Raw genomic sequence first — 16,441 nt, 5'->3', positions numbered from 1 at the left:
AAAAAGACCAATGAAGAAGGATATGCTCACCGCCCAAAAAGAAAGAAAAAAAAAAAAAAAAAAAAAAAAAAAAGACGAAAGAGGCAAAAAAGATGGGTTGAAGCAGCCTTGCATGCAACTGAGGTCGGAAAAAAAGAAAAAAAGAAAAAAAAAAAAAAAAAAAAAAAAAAAAAAAAAAAAAAAAAAAAAAAAAAAAAAAAAAAGAGTCGAGGTCATACCGTCACGTGACCTATCACGCGTGACTCGACCGCCGCCTATGTTAGAAACTCACTCCTACTGAAGTGATCTGTTCATTTTTAGGGAAACCCTAAGCAATAACTTCGTTTTGTGATAAGACATGGAAGCACTCTTACATGGCAACGTGGGGAAATAACTCTGAAACAAAAACCGTATGCCATATAAGGCATGGTCCTTGGTGATTATTTACACTACCGGTGTACTGCGCCTGCGCAGGATGTATACCGGTGAAACTCATTCCGTATTGAAACATATAACCCCTTAAAAAATTTGCGGGGCAGGCTGGGAGGGAATCCAATATGTGAGTTGGTAAGTATATTAATTAAATCAAAATTTATTTTTGAAATTTTATATTAAATTACATATTCTTACGCAACTCACATAGATAGCAGATTGCTAATTTAGGTGGTGGGCAAATGAACTCATAGTTAACATCTTGCAAGTATCTGGCCTGTAGCTACAATAGCTGGCAAACCGAAATTACTGTTCTGCCGAGCACCAGATACGTTCCCAGGAACACATAAAAAGACATCTTCTGCAGAAGATGTCTAGTAGATGTGTATTAAAACAGCGGGTACTTAAAATACCCCGCCGATAGAAAACTCATGACTACGTCCTTGAACGGTCAATAAGCTGCATTCATGACTTATGTAAGTCTCCCAGACTTGAGAACAGACAAAGAAGAGGCCTATACACTCTGACCTCTTGAGCCCGTGCTGCCTGAAAAGGGAGGACTGACTGGCCCCCCCCCCCCCCCCTTTTCCCTGCCACCACTGTAGGCATGCCTAATCAATGTGGCAGTCCATTTAGCTAAAAGTTGACTTCACTAAATCATTGCCTCTAGAAGTGTTGATGGAAATAAACAAAAGCCTTTGTTCTGGTGATCTAAACAGATCAGTTTGTTTGTTTATTTGTTGCTTAACGTCCAGCCGACTACGCAGAGCCATATCAGGACGAGGAAGGAGGGGATGAAGGGGGCCACTAGTCAAGCGAGTCAGAAATATATTTAAACTCGAAATGTACAATTGGTTAAATATGGCTCTAGCAGAGCCAAAATATTGCAAATTGGTAGAATTGTATTATCGGATCTGATTACTCCTGTTTCTGCTTATATGTCAGAAATTTTGAATTAAACCTAAGCGCTATAGATCAGTCTTTCTCCAAAGAGATGTCTAAAGCAAAAACCAGACAGAAAATGCACTTACTCGCACTTCTCTCAGAAGCTACTAGAGTAAGTATGACGGCTTCCCGTATTTAGAATAACAAGGCTAATTTGTCAAGGATTAAACAATCCGAACTCAAAAACTCCGAAACTGGGAGCGAATCCCAAGCCTGGACTGGAGATTTGCTTTCAGCAAACCAAAGGGAGGTTCCCTTAATCACGCTGGCTAAAAAGAACCCAAGTGAAAAAATTTTGCGACCTAGCTGTGTCAGTGCAACTGATATCGCATAAAGTCTTAATTCAGAGACGTGGGCGAAAATTCGGAAAGCCAGGATAGGTGGTTCGCCACCCACATTGAACAGAGAGAAGTGGAGTTCTTTCCGTTAATAGTACGCCAATTGTTCCAAGCCAGTCAAAGTGACACAAAAACGAAGACGCTGAACCCCTATGAAATCTCTAGACCAAATCCAGAGTTGAGGCAGAAGCCCCTGAGCGTCTCAATGATTCCCGTACAGTAGACACCCGTGTGGCTCGAGTGTAAAAAAACCAAAAACGGCGCCCTCTTGCCAGCCTAAAGGACTGGCAACCAAGATTGAGTGGGCCCATAATGTGCGACCAACAGGCCGCTCAAAGTAAAATTGAGAGTATTATCCGGGAACGGGGAGACGAACATTTAGCAGAAGGTGATAGTACCGAGAGGCAAAACTTCTACCAGCGGCTTCTCCAAATTCACCAGAAGGAGTAGAAGCGTGTAGCGAGATAGAGTCCAATCCAAGTGGACATTCCTGGCCGGCTGACTAGAGTCTGCCAAGACCTAGAGCCTCTCAGAAAGGTACCTCCCTGCTAATAAGATTTCGTGGTGGTAAAAGCCACATCAAAACCTCGCATGCTCGCTGTGGCAGTGATAGGGAGCGAGATGCCACCCCCTGCTTATAGATAAAAGACCACTGTGGTGTTGTCTGATTGAATCAACACATGTTATCCCCTGACAAGGGGAAAGAATTCCACAAGAGACAGAACTGCTTCCCTGGTGGAGAGAGAACCAACGGGAACGCCCTGTATGAGCAGTGGTGTGAGAATCCAAAGATTGGTTGTGTCTGTGAACCAGTCAAGAAAAGACACTAACATGTTCCGGCTCTTCATTTGATTGCTTAGAAAACGAAACCAGAGCCCCGAAGATCTGAATTAAATAAAAAGTAGCCACTTCCGATCTATTTTGTATATCCGAAGGTGGAAGTAAACATAGGCACGATCTATATAAGTGACCCAACAGGAAGGGCCCCAGTGCCTCCCTCAATAAAGTGAGAGTCCTAATCGCCCCTCCAGCCGCTGTGGGAAAACACAGAGGCAGAGAGAAGAGTGGCCGAACGCTAATACTCCAGTTGACAAGTGCCAAGAGTATGCAAGAAAGCGTGCTATTGTTTGCCCACTGAACCCTACCGCTAAATCGCCTCGAGGAGATAAAGTGGTGGGTATTAACTTTTGGCACCGTGCCACGCCGAGAAGAAGATAATAAACCAAAGCTGAGAAAGGCCAGCTTAGCGCTTTTCTCTGATAAGAAAAGCCGAGGCCTGCCGTGGGCTTTTCCTTTTGCTGTGAGATTCTCTCTGTTAAAGAGCCCGCGTGCAAAGAGGAGGATTCGCAAAGAAAACCCTCGAGCAAGGAAGAGATTTAAGTCTCACCGACAGAACAATACTGTCGGCCGAGGCCTTTTCCCAGACGAACAGCGAAGCTAAACCCTTTGAATATGTGTGCCGACAGAACACAAAGGCATCCCGTGAGTACGAAACCGCACAAGGGAAAGAACGAATCAAAGTCTTGTACCAAGACGATAATAGAAAGAAGTGCGGCCACGATCTTCCACAGCCAGGAGATCATTGTTCTTGACAACAGACAGTTTCTCCTTGCTATGAACCTAAAGATGTATGATCGACAAGTACGGTGCAACCGGAAGCGGTTCCGTAGTACGAAGAAAAGAATAAACTAAGTTCTTAGGCTTGGTGTAACCTAGGCCTACGGATATCGCTCAGCGAGTGAAGCGTTACTTGAGCGGGTGACGCAAGCGAAAGCAACGCCGCATCGCTGCCCACAAAGGAAGTGATAGAAAAGAAGAAACATATGAGAAAACTTCCTCAAGTTCAAATTCTAGAGCCAGACAAGAAAGCGTCCCTGCGTGTGTAAACCGCATGTGCGTACAACCGTGCCGCGACTGACATTTGTCCGGCTGAAACCTTAGCCAAAGAGGCCAGGAGTATGAGGACGTCTTTCACGCTAGAGTCGTTTCGAAAATCGAAAGGATTCAACGACCCCGCGACCGACCGCGAAAGAGATCGAAGAAGTGTCTCTGAAAGAGACGCAAGTTCCAACGAGTATCTTCCCGTTTCATCCAAACCAAGTAATGCGCCTTCAGAGTAAGCACAATGTTTTGTCCAAACTATAGACATCTTCCCTGAGATTAGCCAACTCCGGAGTGACCGGAAGCGGTGCACTCGGCAAAGCGTAAGTCTCAAAAAGACTGTGATGACGACGGGAGAGAGCAAACTTGCGTGAATGAAACGAAGTGCTCGCTTCCGTAACTGGTCTGAGGCAAACCATGGCTGAGCAGCATCAGGAACCTGACCGTGTGCAGCCAGTAAAGGCACAGTATCCACAGGCAAGCTATTCTCAGAACCCGAAGTTCTAGCCAGCACCTTGGAAAGTTCGTAAGCAACAGAAGGAGACTCGCTAAAACGATATCCCTGAACTTCCGTTAAAGCAGGGCGGAAATCACCCACCACTGAGGGTGGTGGTGCCGCAGAGCTTGCCATAGCTGTCACCCCTTCAGCGAAGTACTTGGCAGACACCTGAGCTGCAGTAACCATCGCTGGTTAAAGTTTGAGTGACAACTTGACATCAACTTCCTCCTCAGAAACTGAGTGAGAATCGTCGAACTCCGAATCTGCTGAGGCTGGACCGTGAAATTCGCTGTGACAAGCTGCGTCACTAAAACGATCCACCACAGGCGAGGCTGATTGCAAAACGGAAAAACCGTGCAAAGCCTGCCCGAAAGCAGCTTCCTGCCCAAAAGGAGGAAGTTGAGACATGTACACATTCACCGAGACATAAAAGTCTGCCCGTGAGTACATCTGTCTCGTTGTCCGGTGTCGACCCCCCGTGAGTTCCGCCTCTTAAAAAGAGCGATAGCCTCCGGGAGAGTCGAACTTTCACTCCCCAGCCTCAGCGGGGGAGCTACTAGTTCCGGCCCAACTTGTTGTCCGGTGTTGACCCCCCGTGAGTTCCGCCTCTTAAAAAAGAGCGATAGCCTCCGGGAAAGTCAAACTTTCACCCCCCAGCCGCGGCGGGGGGGCTACTAGTTCCGGCCCAACTGGAACACTTTCACCAGAGAACCTGGCTACCGGTGAACCTGACTAACCTGTAGAGCGTGAACGCTCCTCGTATGAAGTAAACACACTCCTCTGCGTGCACGTCAGCCGAAGAGACTGTGCATGAAGGCGGAACCTCGATGCGTGACAACAAACTGCGTCGCCCACTCCCGCCGGGAGCGAGCGCAAACTCGACGAATGGCAACATGTTATACATTTGGGTCGAAAACATCTCAAAAAAGGGAAGCAAACTATCTTTAACACAAGTAATCTCTTTCCCACTGCGTTTGCCTTGGCTGAAGTAACCTAAATTTAACCTGCTTCAGCACTGGCATGATTGGATTCATAGGGTCCAAAATTTAACAGACATTCTTTCTTTCTTCTTTATATGTTGTTTAACGTCGTTTTCAACCATACAAGGTTATTTAACAGACGCAAAAGTTAGAGAAGCTGGGTCAAGAACGGAAATGGTAGTGCCTTTGCCTTTCTCTTTATGCGAAACGTAAAAGGAGAAACCTCAGCAGCTACTGACTAGTCTGTGGTTTCTAATTCTCCTTGTCAGCCATTGCTGACAAAAACCAGTCTGAGTTATGATAAACAACAATCAGACCGAACAACGGAGAAAGAAAGAAACGCAAGCAAAAGCAAATAAATTAGAACGAGCTCACCCAAACTTGTGCATGAGAAGCAGGGACCTGTAGACGGGGTGAAACACTGTCCAGAAGACAGTAGGCTAAAAGCCTGCAGCGTAGTGTGAAAAGCGTCCGAGCTACTTGGTGGCTGAAGTAGGAGTGAGTTTCTAACATAGGCGGCGGTCGAGTCACGCGTGATAGGTCACGTGACGGTATGACCTCGACTCTTGTATAGCTTGGGTTATAGGTCAATGCCGTTCTTTTTTAGGGGGTTGCTTCCCCTTTGGGGTGAAGCGTAGTTCAGTGTCCTAGCACTTTAACTGAAGTTAATGCTATCTATGTGAGTTGCGTAAGAATATGTAATTTAACCACATTTAGATTGACAAAATGTCAGCGCAATATCTGCTCAACCAAGAGGAATACACAAAAAAAGAAAGTAACTCACAGGTAACGACAGAGGTGCTAGGAGGCTGCATACCTTCTCCTTTCCTCGAACTGTCCTCTGTACGACTCTCACCCTCAGACTCCCTCTCAGCCTGAAAAAACAACAATGGTTCAATATATTAATTTTGTTTGAATCATTCAACTTGAAGGACTGAGATCACACTGGCACATAAACGAAAGCTGAATTCTCAGCTTCGATTTCTTTCTTTCATATTTTTAGTTGTTGTCATTTACAACGAACAGTCAGGCATTTTTAACCAACCTCAGACTGAATATTACGCTGGCAAATATTGATAAGAAAGCTGTGGCACAACACATTTTTTTTATCAGCAAAAATTATGCTTCCATATCCTGATTCCAGACATGTTTCAATGTCATAGCTATCCACACAACACATTATGGGAAAGTTATCTGAATAACTGGGGTGATGGTGTGCATGAAAAAATACCCAACTGGGTCAGACAGGTTAAAATTGACTTTAGTTTTTAGATTTAAACCAATCAAGTGCTTGGTTCCAGCCCACTTAGGCATTTCCTCGTGCACACCACCTCCAGGTGTTGCCTTGCCGTCTCACCTCGACAAATCTATTCTGCAGGGTGTGGAGCTGTTGCTGTAGGTCCAGCAATCTCTGTCTCTCCTCCCTGAGGCGCGTCAGCTCCTCTATTTGCTGCTGCACGCGTGGGTCATCCCTCGGGTTCCTTCACACAAAAGATACACAGAAGCTTAGCATCCTGTGGTCACTTGAATATTCTGGCTGACTCTTATCTGTTTTGCACACATGTCAGCTCCCATATCTCTTCCAACACTCCTCTCTTCACACAAATACATCCTGCAGATGGCATTAAAATGCTTTACCAAAAGCATCCTAGAATCTTGCTGTCACACACTGCAGCAACTATATCAGTACCTGCGATGATAGGACACCCTGAAGCTCGCAGGGAGATTTCTTGTTTTGTACCGACACATCGAGTGTAGTGTTTCCTGGCATTACGGTTATTCCTCATGCTTGTTTGTAAACGTTGGAAATGTACGGACTGCTTTCACTGCCGCTGACTACATTACAGTGGTGCCCGTGATGAACAGACACCCCTGGGATCTCCCAAAAGTGTTCCTACATTGAGGTGGTCTGTCATGACAGCTATATTTTGGTCAAGATAAAAGACAAAGGGACTCCAGGTGTCCTTTATTGCGAGGTGTCCTCTCATCAGAAGGGCCTGACATTGCAGGTCCCACTGTACATATATATCATGCCATTGTTATCCACAGTCCCCCATATTTTATACACTGGGTAGTTTCCTTGCACTTCTCTTCCAGATGATACCTCTAGGACTACCACACTCTCTCACTTACTTTCTGCGTGTAACCATGTGTCTACTTACATTTGTGGATCAAGAGACAAGGCAGAGGGAATCTCTCCATCACTGACGGAGGCGTTGCCGGCCTCTCCCATCCCATCCTCTGCCGGCGCCGCCTCTATTGCTCTGCCTTGGGGTCCTCTTGCTGGGCGCTGTGCTGGGGCGCCACTCTGGGCTATGTCAGCCATCTTCTCGCCGTCTGGCATCGATTCGATGGCGGCGATTAGTCCCTGAAGGTCGCGCAACTTGTCCTTGGCCTTCATCAGTTTTCTACCAGAAGGAAGACTGAATTCAATCTATCAGTTCAAGTGAAAATCGGCAATGAATCTATCAGGTCTAAGACTGAATTCAATCCATCAGTTCAAGTGAAAATCGGCGATGAATCTATCAGGTCTAAGACTGAATTCAATCCATCAGTGCAAATGAAAATCGGCGATGAATCAATCAGGTTCAGTGAAAATCTGCTAGAAATATATCAGATCCAGTGAAAATTGTCTGTGAACCTACTAGAGCAGCTCAAAATCTGCTGCGAACTTATCGAAGCAACTGAAAAACGAATGTGAACCTATCATGGCAACTGAAAATCTGTTATGAATCTTCAAAAGTAAGAGAAAAATCAACTACACGTATGCTTGAGGAGTTTCCATAAAAAAAAAAAAATTATCTGCATTTTTTCATACATTTCTGAAATGTATTTTTTAAGAAAAGACAGCACAACAATCTTGCAAACTTTGCTTACAACAGCTGAATCACACACATAAATTCAGACACGCACAAAGAGCAAAAGAAAACAACCCAGAACTGTTCAAAATTCTTAAAAAATGTCCAATACCATACTCTTACCCCCACCTCCTCAAAGCTACATACAGCAAGAACAAGACAGAACTGAGCCATCCCACTCAACACTCACCGCACTTTCTCCTGCACTTCAGGGTCGCGGTCCCAGGGTCCCATCCCAGATTCCCAGTCTTCTGAAGCTGAGGCGTTGTCCTCATCAGATTGCTCATCCGAAGCAACCGAGGCCAGCGCACCCTGAAGCTGGAGAAAGGCGCCCTCTGCTGGCTGCATGGGGGCAGAACCCATGGAGGACATACTGGCGCCAGCACCAAGCACTGACAGCGGCAGACCGCGAAGAGTTTCCTCCATGGCATGGATACCTGGCCTGTGGACAAGAGATGATGTTTGCAGGTGATGCTGTCAAGTGTTCACAAGCCTTTATTATTGCTAAGAACTCTTGTGAGTTAATGTTATTAAGGGTTTATTTTGTCAAGAACTGTTATTGTCAACAGCGAAAGTCCTTACAAATAAATATTGTCAAGAGCTGACACAACCAAGAGCTAGAGTTATCAATGTTTTGAACAATTGTCTTCACAGAAAAGATGATACACTAGAAATTGAGAACCTGCTTCAAAATAATAAAAATGTCTGAGTTTACACATATCTTACTGATCGGTGAAAAACAAAATCATCTTACCCGTGAAAATGGACACATCCTAATCTCATTCCAGCGATACGACAAACCTTCATAATAACTGACAGCCTCTGAATGAAGAGGCATGACAAAAATTGAGGAAAAAAACACTGAAACCGCAATTATGTAAGCTAATTTCCTCTGTATCTTTTTTTCCCCAAATCACATGACAGACTGACTCACATGACTGCTTGTTCAGCTGTGTCAGACTGGTCGTCCTCTATTGCGGCGTCTTCTGTTCCTGGCACCGTCTTCATCTTCTGGTAGTACTGCACCAGATCCCGCAGCTGGTTCAGTCTCTGTCTCACCTCCTGTAGCTTTCTGCAACACCACACACTTTGTGTAACGCTAGAAGTAGAAGCTTGGTGTGCTTGTCACGACACCAACAGAATAGCATCACACTTGAAAACTGCTCTTGATAACTGACCTGTTTGAAGCTTAGCAAGAAGATCCTTTTTAATAAATGTAACCAGTAAAAAACCATGGCATTCAAACCATACAGACGAGAGAGAGTCCCAAAACCAAGATTCTATGCAAAGCTTTGACATAATATGTATCTACTACGAAATACTGACACAGAAGAAAAAATCCTTGAAAAGATCATTCTCACAACATATCCTATCATTTTCAGTTTCTAGTCTGCTGCTAGAGCACTAATCCTCACCTCTCCTCCCAACAACACATACCCCACGGGTTAACAATACTGCCTCAATATATTTCAACTGCAGCTTCTATTCTGACACATCTTGGCGTTTGTCTTTCTTCTTTTTCTGCGTTCATGGGTTGAAACTCCCACGTACTCTTGTTTTTTGGCACAAGTGTGTTTTTACGTGTATGGCCGTTTTTACCCCGCCATTCAGGCAGCCATACAGCACTTTCGGGGAAATCTAGGCGTACAATCTGTACTCACTCCAGTTTTTCTTGAGCTTCTTGCATGCCCAGAGACCCCTCAGCTGCCTCGCCCTGCTCAGCGGCCGTCTGCCAGCCACTCAGCCCTCCTCCTTCGCCTCCCCCTCCCCCCAGTCCGCCAAGACCAGGAAGTGCAAGCTGTCCACCAAATCCCCCAAGGCCCTCAAGTCCCCCAAGTCCGCTGACTCCCATAAGTCCGCCGAGGCCCTCAAGTCCGCCAATTCCCCCAAGCCCACTGATTCCCCCAAGTCCGCTGAGGCCCCCAATTCCGCCGAGTCTGGCCAGCATAGCATTTAAGTCTGGTTCCATTGCTCTCGATGTCTGCTGTTGCTGCTGCTGTTGTGGTGGAGCGGACGAGGTAGTTGGTGGTGGTGGCGGTGGGGGTGGTAGCTGTTGCTGCTGGGGGGATAACTGGGGTCGACCTGTGCTGGGCTCTGGACAAAAAAGAAGCAGGTAAGACATTTAAGTCATGACAAGACCAAGAACATTTTAATCATTGGCATCCAGAGTAACAGACATTCAACAAAAGCACAGACAGGTCTAAATAGTATAAGTTGTTCTCCTGAACGTATGTGCCCATTACACGAAAAAAGCTAAAAACACAGAAACTGTGCCATTAAACAGACTGAAGAGGTTCGGAGTTAAGAGCCCCAAGCCTATACAATTACATCTACAATCAACTAGCTTTAATTCCAGACAGAAGTTTACCTCTTCTGAACGTCTGTAAATCTACCTTTCTTTAAAGATTAGATTTTCTCAGATGTAGGGATGTCTTTTAAGTAGGGTTCCACAATATTATCTGACTATCCCCATCTTCTGCCTGTTGTCTTTTAAGTAGGGTTCCACTATAATTATTATCTGACTATCCCCATCTTCTGCCTGTTGTCTTTTAAGTAGGGTTCCACAATATTATCTGACTATCCCCATCTTCTGCCTGTTGTCTTTTAAGTAGGGTTCCACAATATTATCTGACTATCTCCATCTTCTGCCTGTTGTCTTTTAAGTAGGGTTCCACAATATTATCTGACTATCTCCATCTTCTGCCTGTTGTCTTTTAAGTAGGGTTCCACAATATTATCTGACTATCTCCATCTTCTGCCTGTTGTCTTTTAAGTAGGGTTCCACAATATTATCTGACTATCCCCATCTTCTGCCTGTTGTCTTTTAAGTAGGGTTCCACAATATCTGACTATCCCCATCTTCTGCCTGTTGTCTTTTAATTAAGTAGGGTTCCACAATATTATCTGACTATCTCCATCTTCTGCCTGTTGTCTTTTAAGTAGGGTTCCACAATATTATCTGACTATCTCCATCTTCTGCCTGTTGTCTTTTAAGTAGGGTTCCACAATATTATCTGACTATCCCCATCTTCTGCCTGTTGTCTTTTAAGTAGGGTTCCACAATATTATCTGACTCTCTCCATCTTCTGCCTGTTGTCTTTTAAGTAGGGTTCCACAATATTATCTGACTATCCCCATCTTCTGCCTGTTGTCTTTTAAGTAGGGTTCCACAATATTATCTGACTATCCCCATCTTCTGCCTGTTGTCTTTTAAGTAGGGTTCCACAATATTATCTGACTATCTCCATCTTCTGCCTGTTGTCTTTTAAGTAGGGTTCCACAATATTATCTGACTATCTCCATCTTCTGCCTGTTGTCTTTTAAGTAGGGTTCCACAATATTATCTGACTATCCCCATCTTCTGCCTGTTGTCTTTTCGCCTGGACAACGGTTTACCAAAAAGAAATGCAATCGACTAACCGTTATTCATGACATGAAGGCGCTGTGAGCGCAGCGTCTCCAGCTGTGCCAGTAGATGGTCCATGCTGTGTTTCTTCTGCTGCAGGTCCATCAGCTTGTCCTGCAGCTGCTTCTGCTGCTGACCCAGGCCTGTCACTGTCGCTGCACCCCCACCAGACACGCTGCCGCCGCCACTGCTGCACTCTGTGTTGTTGCGTGGCCGCAGTCCTGTCTGAAAAAAAACAGTCTATTTTCAATCTGCCTCCTTTCTTCTACAGTGGTATCTGCAATGCCAGACTCCTCCACTGGCAACTGACTTACTACTCACTGCCCGTTATGCCGGTTGGCATGCAGGGCAGCAACGAGGGACCTCCACTCTCCAATGAGAGGCCATCTCTCCATAAAGCACACTGCGTTGTCCCTCTGTCTATTATTTTTACCAAAAGATACCTGTCACAACAGGGCAACTGCAATGAAGGGATGCTTTTGGCTGGTCCCAAGAGTTTTTTTTTCCATCAAATTGCATTTTCTTAATTCATTTATGATATCAAACATTGGACAAGAACCACCATTTCTGCTCTTGACGACTGAAGAAATGTTGGAGGACAGAACTCGCGAAGCATAACTTGATTTTCTTTCTGAAACGTCACAGCATTATCCCAAAATTAAAATACTGTTCCTTTGATCCTTGAGTGTTTCTGTTACCAGTTACTAAGCTAGTTAAAAACCTTTGAACAAAAACCCTAACACAACATCAAGACCTCACAAGTACAATTGGACCCCTTTTTTAAGACCCCCCAAATTAGGACTTCCTCCCTTTTAAGACCCTGATTTATCAAACTTTTTGTTCATAAACTCTGTAAATTTACCCACATTTTAAAATTCTCTCCTTTTCAGATTTTTTGAGGCCTTAAAAGGGGGGTTCCACTGTAACACTGACCTCAGCAGAAAACTCGTTGCGAAGGAAATTCAGCTGTCTCTGAAGCTCTGAGAGGGGGTCAGCCTCTCTGGCGTTGGATGTTTCATCGTCGTCTGACTCCGGGTAGGGGACAATGTTGGACTTGAGCTGCACCTCTGCCTGCTCCAGGAACGCCCCCTCATCCTCCAGCGCCACCTGGCCAGCCTCTACCTGGGCCAAAGCCGCACGTGCTGTCACAGGTGGGAAAGACTTATTTTAGCGTCATAATCACAAGCATGAGAATAGAAAATGGTCCATAAGGAGGATATAAGGTTTGCCGAATCTTATATCACACAAAATGTAGAAATGATATCCTTCTTCTTCGTCAGCATTCGACGGAAATGATATCCTTAACCCTTATGTAAGAGAGGTGAAGAGAAAAAGATTTACACACAAGGAGTGAAGTCTACAGCTTCAAAATCAATAAACTGTGCTGATTTTCATTTCAGACATGAACACCTAGAGAGGTACAAAAGGAGGAATTCCTCCAAAAGGAGAAAATTCTCATGCCTGAATGTTATTAGCAATGCATTTCTATGATTCTTAGCAAGTTTGAGTCACGTGAACAGTCTTGTTTTCTTTCCCTGAGTAAAGTTGTTCAAAGTCAAGTTTCATCACCCATGCTAACTCAACCAACTCTGTCCAAAACATCAATAGCAAAGCACCTTGTGACACTGAAGTGAAAAATAAAGTATGTTTGGGGCATAACAAAAGGTATGCATATACAAAACAGTCCAAGGACAATACAACTTTTATAAAACTTTTTTTTTTTTTACAAAGTTTATGGTGTTTTTTTATACATTGAGAGAAATGTCCATTCAATTTCTACAGCATGTACCTCTCGTCGATGCTGCTACCTTATACTTGTTGCTCTTAACATTCTCTGACTTGCCCATTGAAAATGAGTGAATGTTTCCTTTGCCAGTTATGTACATACACTTGTTACAGCCTTAGTGTTCTGAAGAAGAAAGAGTGGGAGTGTTACCTTGGTTGTCACGTGACTGTGCCTGCTGCAAGCGTGTTTCTGCCTCTCTCTTCATGGTCAGCAGTTGCTCCTGACGACTCTGCAGCTGTCGCAACTGTAAAATAGACATACAATACATAACTATCAACAGTATAGTGTCGAGACTTCATGATAACCAGCCATTCAGTGATTTCTTCCTGTCTCCGACACACAAAAACACAGATTCAATTTCAGTTCTAAGCGCCATAGTCCTCAACAAGATAAAGAAACGCAAACAAGAACTCATTATTTTCACATGCACCAACACCTCTTAATAGACAATGTTTGGAAATAACTCTGTCGATTTGTTTAGGTTGTGAAAGAGTGAATACCCTTGCTTTTAATGAGACAAGCAATCCACACATGCTCCTTGTTCACATGTTTAAGACTCACCCCTCGCCAGTGGATCGGCCAGTGGATTGTTTTTCTCAGTAAAAGCAAGGGTATTCAGTCTTTCACAATGCATAAAAACTAGTTATTTCTGGAGTTATTTCCGGGATTTTTCCAATAACAATACACACATCCCTTAGTAACTAGACAAAGACAGTTCCGATAAGTATGGCCTACCTGTTCTTGCTTCTCCATCATGACTCTCATGAGTTGCTGACGCTGAGCCATGCTCATGTCAGAGCCTCCTGGTGCTTCGCCATCTCTCTGCAACGATACCAAGCAACAAAATCTTTACTTTCAATCACTTTTTGCACTAGTTCAACTTGTTACCACTATCAATCAGCTGTAAAAACAAACAGTTGTGGAAAGAAAACTGGTCGCTCAACAGAGGGTTTAAGTGCACACAAAAACACAGAAGATCAGAACAGCTTGTCTACACACAACACAGCTTCAACATTTATAACATCCCTTTGTAATATCAGCTGCATTTGACACCAGTTAACAGAGGCCTATGACAACCCTCTCTACATAGCAATCTCACCTCCACAGCCAAGCTGTTGAGAGTTTCTGCCACGCTTCTCATAGCGTGAGCCTGGCTGGCAGCAGATACAGGGTCGACCATTGTGTTGTCCATGGCAGTGTCCTCATCTTTGGAGTCGTCGTCATCATCAGATTCCTTCTCGTCTTCACTATCAGCCCCGAGTTTGTCCTCAATACGGGGTCTTGAAGAGGAGGATGTTTCCTGCGATAGAGACATGAGAACTATAAGCTTAGGCTTGTTTTCCTCAGCTGATAGGTATTTTATTTTTGTAACAGACAAAAGTCCTCCTGAACTATTACAGATAATAACAATAACAATAATAACAACACTTTATTGTCCATTAAAATGTTACATAAAAATTGAGACCAAGCAATATATAGATGTGAGCAAGACTATTCAATTTACTTTTGTCCTACGTTTTATGCTTTCGTTTTAAATTCAGAGCTATCAAAACTATTAACAAGAAGGGCAAAGCCCATACGACTCACATGCTTGACTTTGACCTTTACATGACCTTGACCTTCAGGGTCAAGGTCAAATAACTAAACCTAGCAATGACATCATACACTAAGAACTGCTTTACACATTTTTCCTACCAAAATACATGTGACCTTGACCCAAGGTCAAGGTCATCCAAGGTCATGCAACACAAAGCTGTTAATTCAAGACATAGGAAGTACAATGGTGCTTATTGGCTCTTTCTACCATGAGATATGGTCACTTTTAGTGGTTCACTACCTTATTTTGGTCACGTTTCATAAGGGTCAAAGTGACCTTGACCTTGATCATATGTGACCAAATGTGTCTCATAATGAAAGCATAACATGTGCCCCACATAATTTTTAAGTTTGAAACAGTTATCTTCCATAGTTCAGGGTCAAGGTCACTTTAAAATATGTATACAATCCAACTTTGAAGAGCTCCTGTGACCTTGACCTTGAAGCGAGGTAAACCAAACTGGTATCAAAAGATGGGGCTTACTTTGCCCTATATATCATATATAGGTGAGGTATTCAATCTCAAAAACTTCAGAGAAAATGGGAAAAATGGGAAAAATAGCTGTTTTTTAGACAACATTTATGGCCCCTGCGACCTTGACCTTGAAGCAAGGTCAAGATGCTATGTATGTTTTTTGGGGCCTTGTCATCATACACCATCTTGCCAAATTTGGTACTGATAGACTGAATAGTGTCCAAGAAATATCCAACGTTAAAGTTTTCCGGACGGCCGGACGGCCGGACGGACGGCCGGACGGACGGACGGACGACTCGGGTGAGTACATAGACTCACTTTTGCTTCGCATGTGAGTCAAAAACCTGTCATTTTAAAACAGACAACATACACACAAAACACAGAGGTTTTGACAAACCGAGGCCTTTCAGTGCCCCTTTTGATGTGATGCTGAATCAGCAAAACCACACCTACATGGCAGTACTGAACGACCACTCCCTCACACACATTTACACGCTAAACCACATCTATCCACAGGGAACCAGAAGAATAACATACACTGGTCTCTGAAGCATTGGTCTCCACCTCCAAGTCAACATCTTCAGAATCAGAATCGTCTTTGGTGGCGCCCTCTGAAGGAAGCCCATCGGTACCTTGCTCTGTAACCTCACCGCGCTGTGCCTTAGTAAAGCAAATGAGCAAGAGTAAGCAACGGCAAAGAATCCTTTGTTCTACTTATTGATTACATAAAAAGAAAAGAAAAAGGTCAAATCAGCAAAGGAAGAACAAGTTGAGAACCCTTCTTTTCTTGAATGATGGCAAGGCAAATAAATCAATGGTGAACATAGTGGTCTGATTGATTTGTTCCAATGTTTTTTTGAAAGAATCTTAAAGAAATGCTTTTACTGCTCAGAAGAGGGTCATGGCATAAATAAAGCTATGGCATGGCCACAACTGATGTGACCATTCAACTTCATGCAGGAAAGACTGTGTTTAATAGTGGAAGCACATTTACTCATGTGACTTTAAGTTGTCATTCAGTAGCACAATTATACGTTTTAAACAGGGTCTTAACATCCAGGAAAACTGAAATTTGGGGGTCTTAAAAGGGGGGTTCCACTGTAGCACAATCATGCATTTCAAACTGAATAGCACAATCATGCATTTCAAACCGACTGTTACCACTTACAGCGTTGGTGCGCAGCAGACTGAGGTAGCCTTGCTCCTGTTCCTGCAGGTTGGAGATGAGTCGTCCCACCTTGGCCAGGTCCTCTGCGTTACCCTGGC

At 44.0% G+C, this 16,441-nt stretch overlaps 1 protein-coding gene across 5 annotated transcripts in view; it reads right to left on the bottom strand.

Annotated features, from left to right (window-relative positions):
- LOC138969151 (pericentriolar material 1 protein-like) overlaps positions 1-16,441 on the bottom strand; it is a 76,197-nt gene that overhangs the window by 51,277 nt on the left and 8,479 nt on the right. For 4 of the 5 annotated variants that reach the window (XM_070341868.1, XM_070341870.1, XM_070341869.1 and 1 more), the window contains exons 6-18: positions 16,344-16,436; positions 15,713-15,835; positions 14,204-14,404; positions 13,840-13,926; positions 13,255-13,348; positions 12,252-12,460; positions 11,333-11,543; positions 9,574-10,006; positions 8,847-8,984; positions 8,103-8,354; positions 7,217-7,462; positions 6,412-6,535; positions 5,839-5,929 (exon numbers count right to left, since the gene is read on the bottom strand). In XM_070341868.1, coding sequence (XP_070197969.1) covers positions 5,839-5,929; positions 6,412-6,535; positions 7,217-7,462; positions 8,103-8,354; positions 8,847-8,984; positions 9,574-10,006; positions 11,333-11,543; positions 12,252-12,460; positions 13,255-13,348; positions 13,840-13,926; positions 14,204-14,404; positions 15,713-15,835; positions 16,344-16,436 — 2,302 coding nt within the window. The remainder of the gene's footprint in view (positions 1-5,838; positions 5,930-6,411; positions 6,536-7,216; positions 7,463-8,102; positions 8,355-8,846; positions 8,985-9,573; positions 10,007-11,332; positions 11,544-12,251; positions 12,461-13,254; positions 13,349-13,839; positions 13,927-14,203; positions 14,405-15,712; positions 15,836-16,343; positions 16,437-16,441) is intronic. The other variant, XM_070341872.1, reaches the window with a different exon arrangement.

This window comes from Littorina saxatilis, linkage group LG6 (assembly GCF_037325665.1).
Source record: "Littorina saxatilis isolate snail1 linkage group LG6, US_GU_Lsax_2.0, whole genome shotgun sequence".
NCBI lineage: Eukaryota > Metazoa > Mollusca > Gastropoda > Littorinimorpha > Littorinidae > Littorina > Littorina saxatilis.
The sequence above is the reverse complement of the archived record's forward strand: the minus strand, read 5'-3'. Positions and strand labels throughout refer to the sequence as shown.